This window comes from Lynx canadensis, chromosome C1 (genome assembly GCF_007474595.2).
Source record: "Lynx canadensis isolate LIC74 chromosome C1, mLynCan4.pri.v2, whole genome shotgun sequence".
Lineage (NCBI taxonomy): Eukaryota > Metazoa > Chordata > Mammalia > Carnivora > Felidae > Lynx > Lynx canadensis.
This window is the reverse complement of record NC_044310.1, coordinates 94788003-94798585: the sequence shown is the minus strand read 5'-3', so window position 1 is coordinate 94798585 and position 10583 is coordinate 94788003. Positions and strand designations below refer to the sequence as shown.

Here is a 10583-nt window from a genome sequence, read left to right as displayed (position 1 = left end):
GGCTCCCGTTTGCTTCCTTGTCACGGGATCTTTCTGCTAAGTCAGCAGAAAGCCAAAATAGAAGAGTCTGTGTTTCCACTGCTCTCCCACCCAGCACTACACTCCTATCCGGTCCCCCAGTGAATGAATTCAGAGCCTTCTCCTTGCCATTCACACCCCTCCTCTTCTCTTTCCATCTTCTGGCTGAACGTCCCTGGTCTCTGTTTCCTCTTGGCCCATCTTACTTCCTGAAACACCGCTGAAGAGGGCTGCTTATCTCGATGGAGCTCAAGTGGCCCCCTGGGGGCAGGAGGCAGAGGTCTTGAGCGTGTCTGTCTGGGGAACTAAGAGCCGCAGCACTTTCAGATTCAGCCCACAGAGAACTGTCCTCCACGCTTCCGGGAGCCCAAGGATGTGTGGCCCACAAAGAGGCAAGAAGTGATTGCCCCTAGATGGGCTCTCTCTAAGAAAAGGTGGGGGCGTCTCCAAGGGAGTGTCCCATCGGAGAAGAGAAGGAATGAGCAAGTTGTGAGTTTCAGACTGCTGCTGCTGCCCCTGAACCTCAAGTGAGGTGCCTGGCAAGAGCTCGACTCACCGGGCTGCACGGATCCCGTCAGCACGCCTGCTACTAGGGAGGCTCCTTGGCGAGAGCAAGATGGCTGTCAACAGCACTGCCCTGTTGTTGGCCAACGTGACCTACATCACCGTGGAGATTCTCATCGGGCTCTGTGCCATAGTGGGCAATGTGCTGGTCATCTGGGTGGTCAAGCTGAACCCCAGCCTGCAGACCACCACCTTCTATTTCATCGTCTCCCTGGCCCTGGCTGACATTGCTGTTGGGGTGCTGGTCATGCCTTTGGCCATTGTCATCAGCCTGGGTATCACAATCCACTTTTATAACTGCCTCTTCATGACCTGCCTACTGCTGATCTTCACCCATGCCTCCATCATGTCCTTGCTAGCCATTGCTGTGGACCGATACCTGCGGGTCAAGCTCACAGTCAGGTAAGAGGGGAGGTGTGATGGAGGCGCCTGGGACATGGGACTACAAAATTCAGATCCCAGACGAGTTTTCAGTGAAAACAAATCCAGACTGGCCTCTGAACTTGAAAGAGGGCACTACATTTCTTTGCACCATTTGGTGTGTGAGGGGCTTAATGACGCTGAGCTGGGACTCTGGAACAGAGGAATGCTCGATCTTTCTCCACTGACTGTGGGCGTGTATCCTCGGGCCCCCGGGGCAGCTAAGGATGATGAAAGCTTGATGCATCTTTAATTAGTAAAAACTGTTCTTGAGTTTTAGAAATGTTGGAAACCTACCAGATAAAATAAGGAGCGAACAGAAAAGAATAGGCGGGGATAAATGGATGGTTCTGTTCTTTGCAGATGTAGGTTATTTTAAAGTTACTTTAACTTTGCTTCCTCTTCCACGTAGAGACGGGGATCAAAACGTTCTCCACTGCAGAAAGCAATAATAACCTTTCCTGTGACCATGTGAATAGAATAGGCCCACCAGTGGAGACATCTCATTCCCCAAGAGTCGTGAATAGCAATTATCTCATATTCCTCCTGTCTGGTCTTGGGGAAGAGATGTGGGGAGGAACCTGCAAACCTGCAAACCTGCAAACAAGCCAGGGGTCAAAGCCCAGATCTTGAGCTCTGAGCTGGGGCAAGTTGTTTAACTTTCTCAGCTTTGGTTCCTCGTCTTTCCACGGTGGTTAACTTTGGAACTCTGAACTCAGACTTACCTCGTTTCCATTTTTACCTCTGCTGCTTCCAGCTCGTGCAGGTTACTTGCCCGTTTCTTTTTTTCACCTATAAAGTGGGGACAGCGACTGCAACTTCCTCATGAAATTCCATAGGTCGGGGCGCCCTGGGTGGCTCAGTCGGTTAAGCATCTGACTCTTGGTTTTGTCTCAGGTCATGATCTCACAGTTTGTGAGTCAGAGCCCCCATCAGGCTCTGTGCTGCCAGCTGCGGAGCCGGCTTGGGATTCTCTGTGTCCCTCTCTCTCTGCTCCTCCTTCGCTTGCACTCTTTCTCTCTCAAAATAAATAAACTTAAAAAAAATATATCTTTCTAAAAAAACGAAATGCCTGCCCAGTCCGTGCTCGATCAATGGTAGTTCAAACGACTGTTATCCTCACCCGTCACCAGCAATGAAATGGACATTATCATAGAGATAGCTTTTGTTTGTTGTGAGGTTTTTTTCATTTTATTTTTTTAATGTTTATTTATCTTTGAGAGAGACACAGAGCACAAGTGGGGGAAGGGTCAGAGAGAGAGGGAGACACAGAATCCGAAGCAGGCTCCAGGCTCCGAGCTGTCAGCACAGTCCGACGCGGGGCTCTAACCCACGAACTGTTGAGATCATGACCTTAGCCGAAGTCGGACGCTTAACCGACTAAGCCACCCAGGTGCCCCTGTTGTGAAATTTAATTGAGCTAAAGTCTCCTGAGGACACAGTCAGTGCTTAACACAATCAGTTTCCTTCTCATAGTCTGTGTGGAATGTTGTCAGGAAGGATGCTGGAAGGAGAGATGGTGACTCTTGTTGGATGAGTCGTTTTAGGTCCTGGAAGCACTTGAACCTGAACTCCACAACTCCACAGACCCATGTGACTCAAACACCAAGTGTGGATGCCATTGCAAAGAGAGAAGCAGGGGCAGGCACGGGTGGGGGGGAGTGTGGGAGAGGCAAAGTGTAATTCCTGGGCCAAACAAAACATGGCCGGAAACGCGCTTTGAGGGGATAGTTTCTCACCAAGTAGGCGATGCCAGGAGACTTAGAAAACTCTTATCCTCCCAGGAATCAAAGAGTTCTTGAGCTGCGAGTGTGGCAACATATTTCTAATCCATTCTAGATGGTATTTCTTTTTTTTTTTAATTTTTTTTAACATTTTATTATTTATTTTTGAGACAGAGAGAGAGAGAGCATGAACAGGGGAGGGTCAGAGAAAGAGGGAGACACAGAACCTGAAACAGGCTTCAGGCTCTGAGCTATCAGCACAGAGCCCGACGTGGGGCTCAAACCCACAGACCATGAGATCATGACCTGAGCCGAAGTCGGACGCTTAACCGACTGAGCCACCCAGGCGCCCCGTGGTATTTCTTGAAAAAAACAAAAAACAAAAAAGAAGTCCCTGGAGAAATTTGCAGGAATGCCAGCACTCTCCAGCCTCATCTTCCCCTCCCCCACTCCTTTAGCAATTCCTACTGTGAACTCACCCATTCTCTTCCATTCAAACAGATACAGGAGAATCACCACTCAAAGAAGAATATGGTTGGCCCTGGGCCTTTGCTGGCTGGTGTCATTCCTGGTGGGACTGACCCCCATGTTTGGCTGGAACATGAAACTGACCTCCGAGTACTACAGAAATGTCACCTCCCTTTCATGCCAGTTCCGTTCTGTCATGACGATGGACTACATGGTCTACTTCAGCTTCTTCACGTGGATTTTAATCCCCCTGGTTATTATGTGCGCCATCTATCTTGACATATTCTATGTCATCCGGAACAAACTCAATCAGAGCTTCTCGAGCTCCAAAGAGACAGGCACGTTTTACGGACGGGAGTTCAAGACGGCCAAGTCTCTGTTTCTGGTTCTCTTCCTGTTTGCTTTGTCCTGGCTGCCTTTATCCATCATCAACTGTATCACCTACTTCCATGGTGAGGTGCCGCAAATTATACTTTACTTGGGCATTTTGCTCTCCCATGCTAACTCCATGATGAACCCTATTGTCTATGCGTACAAAATAAAGAAGTTCAAGGAAACCTATGTTTTGATCTTCAAAACCTGTATGATCTGCCAGTCCTCTGATTCCTTGGACCCAAGCACTGATCAGACTTCTGAGTAGTTATCCATGAAAGACCCCTCTTCACCCCATTGACCTTCGGATTCAGCATCAGTAAACACTTGAAGAACCACCCATCTGAGCCAAAGGCTTTCATGTCCTTAATTCCTTCTACTGAGTGGGGAGCATTTGACTGGCTGCCCCCAGTGGTACCTCCCCTAATACCCCCTTTCCATTATCCAATTTTTTCCTTGTCTTTCTTTGATTCTATGTTCTGAATGACTGACTTGAAGAAAGCGTTCTACTGTTACTACTGCTTCCTGTTTGGGAAGGAGGAGAAGTCAAGGTATCTGAAGGATGTTTTGTTGACTTACTGATGAAAGGTCCCGATCTGGATGTGTGTGGTGGTGACTCAGTTCCTTTCTGTCGTGGAACCAAGCAGAGACACCTACACCATCAGATGCCAGGGAGATGGTGGGAGCAGAGTTTAACAAAGGGGGATTTAAACTGCTGAATTCACCAGTATTTGAGTAAATGTATTTGAGTAAATAAAAGATGACGGCTAACTGTTGTGTAGCTCTCTGCTGGGGGTCAGGGTCACTTGGGGTTGCAGACCCCAGCTGGCTGCTCGTGGCACTCAACCTGCTTGCCATGTTCACCTGTTTGGACTCTGGGGCCCTCACTCCTTGCCTAGAATACCCTGTTCCTTTTTCCTGGGCTGATCGGAGCATTTGCCAACTTTATGAACCATTCATCAATTGTTAGAGAAGGGTCAAAAGAGGCAAAAAAAAAAAAGAGAGAGAGAGAGAGAGAGACAGGATAGCTATTCTTTGCTTAGCACTTTCTATGCACTGCCTACTTTGCATACATTGGTATGCACTACCTCTGGGGTAGGTCCCACCATTACTATCCTCTTCACTGTGCAGAAGAAAATGGAAGAACAGAGAGGTTCAATAACTTGTCTATAGTCAAACAGTTAACAAGTAGTAGAGCCAGGATTGAAACTCAGCCCTGCCTTCTGGGAGATCCCAAGCTCCTCTCCACCTATTCTCAGACACGAAGAGGGGCTTGTAACTTCTCCAAAGTGCAAACTCTCAAGTTCATCTAAGGTACAATCAGCAGACACATGGATACAAAGTACAGCTTGAATGCTCGAGCACGGCCGTACTTAGGTACGCCAGGCGGGGACAGAGTTCCAGCCACACCTTTCAAACACTGAGCGTGGCTCTGGAGATTCAAGGGCACATCTCTGGTGTGGTCCGTGCACACTTGCAGCTCTGGACTTTCCCCAGACAATGAATATATAAACTTGATGAGAGCAGCAAGATGGGATTTCAATTAAACCACTTCCAAGAGGATAAGTATACTGAAAATGGTTTATTATTATCATCATTATTATTAGTTCTTAGCCGATTCTGAAAGTTTATCCCAACCGCAATCTTGGGCCAGGACACGATAACCATATTTATCTAGTTAACATTTCATTTCAGTAAAAGTCCCCGCTTGTCTCCCCCTATCACCCCAGGAAGAAGAACACTGTCTGGGAAGTTGAAAAACATCCGTCTACTTTCCTACTAACCCCAAACTGAGCTGGTCACCCACCCACCCACTTCCCTGCACCGCTCACAATCTATCTTAAAGGCAAATGGCTGGACCGCGGCGCGACTGTCCCCGGAAGGCTACCTTCAGCCCAGCAGCCTCCCCTTCAACATTTGGGGATCTATTTTCTTTAAAAATCCAAGCGCCGGCCCCAAAACCTCCACCAAATTTTCCCCTTAATGGCGTCCCTTGTTTGATTTAAGGCTTTCCCCCCTGAATTAGTTTTTGTGCTGAGTTAAAACGCCCCTCCAGGATGAGGCCCCGGGTTTACTGTGGGATTTTCTGGTGACCCTGTTGCATTCTGCTGGCCAGAAACCACCTCCGCCCCGTCGGACCCTTGAGGGAAGGGCTGATCAGTTTTCAGTCCCAGACACAGGCGCTTGATAATTTACAAACAATCTGTAACATTGCAGTAGCACACTTCACACCTACTGTTTTTGAAACTTGAGGGGCGCCTGGGTGGCTCAGTCGGTTAAATGGCCGACTTCGGCTCAGGTCATGATCTCACGGTCCGTGAGTTCGAGCCCCGCGTCGGGCTCTGTGCTGACAGCTCAGAGCCTGGAGCCTGTTTCAGATTCTGTGTCTCCCTCTCTCTGACCCTCCCCTGTTCATGCTCTGTCTCTCCCTGTCTCAAAAATAAATAAAACGTTAAAAAAAAATTAAAAAAAAAAAAGAAAGAAAGAAACTTCGTTTAAGGGGACTACTTCCCTCAAAACAAAGCAGCAATCTGTCCTGGGTCATTGCTGTGGGAAGATGAGTTTTCTGAGTTTCAGAAAAAACAAACTTTTCTCCTTTCTTCTCCCTTTCTCCTCCTCCCCACTCCCCCACTCTGAAGTCCACTGCTTAGCAGATCCACTGAGGGTTTGCAGGGAGTTCAATTTTTTTTTAATAATTTTTCTATGTTTATTTATTTTTGAAAGCGAGAGAGAGAGAGAGAGGGCACGAGCACAAGTGGGGAAGGGCAGAGAGAGAGAGAGAGAGAGGAAGACAGAATCCAAAGCAGGCTCTAGACTCTGAGCTGTCAGCACAGACCCCGATGTGGGGCTCAAACTCACGAACCTCGAGATCATGACCTGAGCTAAGTCGGATGTTTAACCGACCGGGCCACCCAGGCGCCCCAGGAGTTGCTTTTTTTTTATGTTTTGTTTTGCTTTGTTTCAGTGAAATGGGAATGTCCTGAGCTAAGATGTTCCACCAGCCCAGAAGAAGCCCTTACAATGAGAATGCCTTTTCGAGAGGACTCAGAAAAGATGAACTAAGAATCCCTGGTGAGGGGCTCGGGTAGAAGTGGTGAGCTCCACCCTGGTTTCAGGTTTAGAGATTAGTGTCACCGGCGCTTCCTCCAGGCTGTCTCCCGGCTAGCTCCCTTCAGCTGAACAGTTGAGGGTGGCTGTTGGGCTTTTGTTCGCAAGGAATAAGGAAAAAAAGACTATCCAGACAAGACCAAAGTTTGCTTCCTCCTCCTCCATATGAATTCGTTGGAATGAAGGTAGGCGCTGAGTAGCTGGGTTTATTAACCCATTTATTATTATTATTATTATTATTATTAAGTCAACTGTGGAAATAAGCTAGGACCAGATGGGAACAGGCAAAAGCTATCCCAAGCTTGCAGTAGCCAGGGAGTCAGTCACTGCTACTTGGATTTCGGCAGAGACTTAAAGGCGTGCAGAGGAGGGGGGCAGGCTCTACAGGGGAAACTGGGAGGCTTTAGTTGTGCCCTGCCTAGAGGCTGCTGGCCTGGGGAAGCTGTGGGCGGGCTAAGTAGCAGTGGGCATCCTGTGGGATTGGTTAGGAGAGCGTATTTGGCTTTCTCTGGTTGGTCCCAAGTTGGAAGCAGGACAAGAATTTGGGAAGCTGTCAGTTATCCCTGGCCATTTGGGGTTGATGGTCACGGGAATTATCGATTGGCGTTCTGGACTTCTGCTAGAGATTACGGTCTGACTTCCTACCAACTGGACTACTGGCGGGCCGGCTTCCCCGGCCAGTTACTGTAGATAAGATGCTGGTTTCCTGGTCCAGAAATTCTGTCCAGAGGTCTATTGGCATATGTGATCTGGCCATTGCCCACTGGTGTATTCAGTTTCTTACAACCAGATGCGTATTTTCTAGAGAAACTCTGCCCTTTGATGCCACGCCGGGTGTGGTGGGAATGGGAAAACAGGCTGCCTCTTGCCCTGACCACTCAGGTGATATGTGTAGGTCACGTCCCCTTGTAAAACGTAAAGTATCTATAATTTTGCAGTGTTGTTACTGTTGAGGAAGAAGAAGAGTGTGATGGAAAGAACTGTGTGTGTGTGTGTGTGTGTGTGTGTGTGTGTTTTCCTCCAGATTTAGCATCAGATTATCATGGCTGTACTTGGGCATGTGAACTTGGGGCAGTTTCCTAAAACTGAACCTTGTAATATCTGTGTCAGAGTTTGTTTGTTTGTTTGTTTGTTTGTTTTACTTTTTATTATGGAACACTTGAGGCACACAAAAGTGGAGAGACCAGAAAAATGACCCCTCCGATATCTATTATGCTGCTTTAATAATGGTCCACTTACAGCCAATCTTGTTCCCTCTATGCCCCTACCCACCCGCTTGCCCTACCCTGACTATCTTGAAATTTGGGGACATCAATTTATTTCCTCTGCAAACATTTCGGGTTTTATTTCTAAAAGGTAGTTTTTAAATGATCAGTGGGCTTCTGCTTCTTACCCATTCATCTTCTTAGTTTGCCCATCTAAGGAGCAAAAATTAATTCTACCCTTATGAGGCACCAGGAGAACTAACTGCACCACCTGGGAGTCAGGATACTGATAAGACACATCCGTCCATTCTCTATAACTCCGGGCCTCTCATTTGCTTTAGAACGTCACCTTTTCATGACTTGCGCACTTCACTGACGTCTGGGCACAATCCATTTTTCCTTCTGTTGGTGCTTTTCTTTGGATTCACGGCACTTTCTCCGAGCCATTCCCAGTGCACGATTTGCACGCAGCTTTCTCAGAAATAATACTGATTTTAAAAAATATGACCACACAAATGATCAATTGCTATCTAATTTTCACTGGTTTTCTTGATCACACAGGCCAGCCCTGATTCGGCTGAAGAGGGAACAACAGCATGAATGCCGGGAGCCATCGGAGAGGCTGGTTCTTGACGATGTCAGGATCCCCTCTGAAACAATGTAACCATAATTTCTTAGCATCATCAACTATGGAGCCACTGTCTAGACTTTTCTCAACTGTTTGCTTCAATCAGGATCCAAATAAGTTCCATATATTGTAATTTGTCATTATTTCTCTTAAGCCCCTTTTAAACTATAGATTCCTCCTTCCTTTCTTCCTTTTTTTTTTTTCCTCCACCTTGCGGTTCATGTGTTGAACTCGTAGAGGTTTGATGAGGAGTAAATGAGGCAATATGGGTAACCCAACCAACACGGTGCAGGTGAAATTCGGCCTAGAGCTGGCCGACATGCTGACTTCGTGTGGATGAGAGAGAGGTCCCCCTGTCTCACAAGAGGACATGATTGAACACCCTGGACGCTCATCCACCTCTGGCCATTGATGGGAAGTGTTGGCTCCGGGGTGTGATAAGTAGTGCTCGGTCTAAATTCACCTGGGAGGCGGTTCCACAATTCAAACCCTAAAAGTCATTGGTCAGGGGGCACCTGGATGGCTCCATCAGTTACGCCTCTGACTTCAGCTCAGGTCATGATCTCGTGGATCATGGGTTCGAGCCCTGTGTCAGGCTCTCCGCTGCCAGCAGCACAGAGCCCGCTTCAGATCCTTGGTATCCCTCTGTCTGCCACTCCGCCTCGAGTGCACGTGTGTGCTCGCTCGCTCGCTCAAAAATAAATAAAAATCAAAATCAGTGGTCAGGCCAGGAGTCCCAATAGGAACCAAGAGAAGCTTCTACCTCTGCATGGACAGATACCCTTGGTTTGCCCCAGCTCTGCCCGGGAAGCTCTCAAGAGTTCTGGAGGCTGCGGCCCTGCCTGCTGACACTCAGACACTCACACCGACACCACTCCGTGCTCCAGACACCAGGCACAGCTCATAACAGCTTCGTGCTTTGCCCCTGACCCCGCTCCCTGGGTGAGGCTTCATGGTCCACGCGGGAGTCAGGGGAGGTAATTTCCTTACTGGTCTTCCTCTCAACTAGACGAGAACGTGCCTCTGAGTGTGTCGTCCTCTGGCAATAACCCGGTCCGCTGGCGGGACAGGGCACAGTTGGACACCTGAATGTGTGTCCGTGCTGATGTGTGTGCCTGTGCCGGTCTGCGTGTGTATAAGGCTTTGTTGTAGCAGGGTGGATTTATCCAGGAGGGGACTCTCCGTTGCTGTTTTGGGAGTGCCAGAAGCCCACAATTTTTTTTCAGTTGCCCATATTGTTATAAAAGTAAGTTTATGTCCACGAATGGCATCCCTCTGATGAGGTACCCTTGTGCAGTACACAACCTGGATAGCTATACATAGTAGCACTGCTTGGATTGACTGGTCGTTTTGCCCTGGTCTCTTCAAAGAGGATCAAACCGGCTTAAGCTCAAAGATATCTGTTTCCTTTAAACAAATCCAGGATTCCTGAAACCCTGGGGGGTATCTTACCATTCCAGGTGAAGGTTCACTTCCTTCCAGTCATGGGGCTCTTCATTCTGCTTCTCTTGACTGTCTTTTCAGGTAAGATATGGGGAAAGAACATCTGCAGCCTCCAAACTTCCCAGACACCTTGCATTTCCTTCTCCCCTCCTGCTTAGTAGCTCGAACCACCCAAGAAGTGGGATGGGAAAATAAAAGGAGAAAAGAGATCCTGTCCAAATTCATCCTTGCTCTTTGCTCTGCTAAGAGGGTTGTGAGGAATTTGAAAGCCTCAGCGAAAATGTGGGGCTCTGTACTCTCCCTTTCAGTGTAAGGTCCCCTTCCCTCCCCCTTCTCTTCCTCAAAGTGTTTGAGCACATGGACGAGGCTGGGACTTTCCACTGTCTGCCGGTGCCTGAGCCTGAAGGTGGGACTCGGGGGACCAGTCCTGGCTCTGCTGCCCCCCACCCCACGCCCGGCGTGCTGACCTTGACGGCTGTTGTGCCTCTCCCTGGGTCAGGGTCCAGCCCTGTAAGCTGAGCATCACCCCATCTTCCTTGTGGGGTTGATAGGAAAACAAGATATCAAGTCACATCAGTTGACATCAGTTGACATCAGCGACGTGAGCCTGCCGTGCCGGCTGGTTGTTGGCGG

General features: G+C 48.4%; 1 protein-coding gene across 2 annotated transcripts; it reads left to right on the top strand.

Moving 5' to 3' along the window:
- Positions 1-10127, top strand: ADORA3 (adenosine A3 receptor). Of its 2 annotated transcripts, none has more exons than XM_030326248.1 (2): positions 1-984; positions 9904-10127. In XM_030326248.1, exons 1-2 carry the CDS (start codon positions 635-637, stop codon positions 10106-10108), a joined length of 555 nt encoding a protein of 184 aa, XP_030182108.1. In that variant the 5' UTR covers positions 1-634; the 3' UTR covers positions 10109-10127. The 2 variants fall into 2 exon arrangements, with proteins under 2 accessions (XP_030182108.1, XP_030182107.1); XM_030326247.1 differs by lacking the exon at positions 9904-10127 and adding an exon at positions 3228-4337 and having other exon boundaries at positions 13-984.
- Positions 10128-10583: the final 456 nt, after the last annotated feature.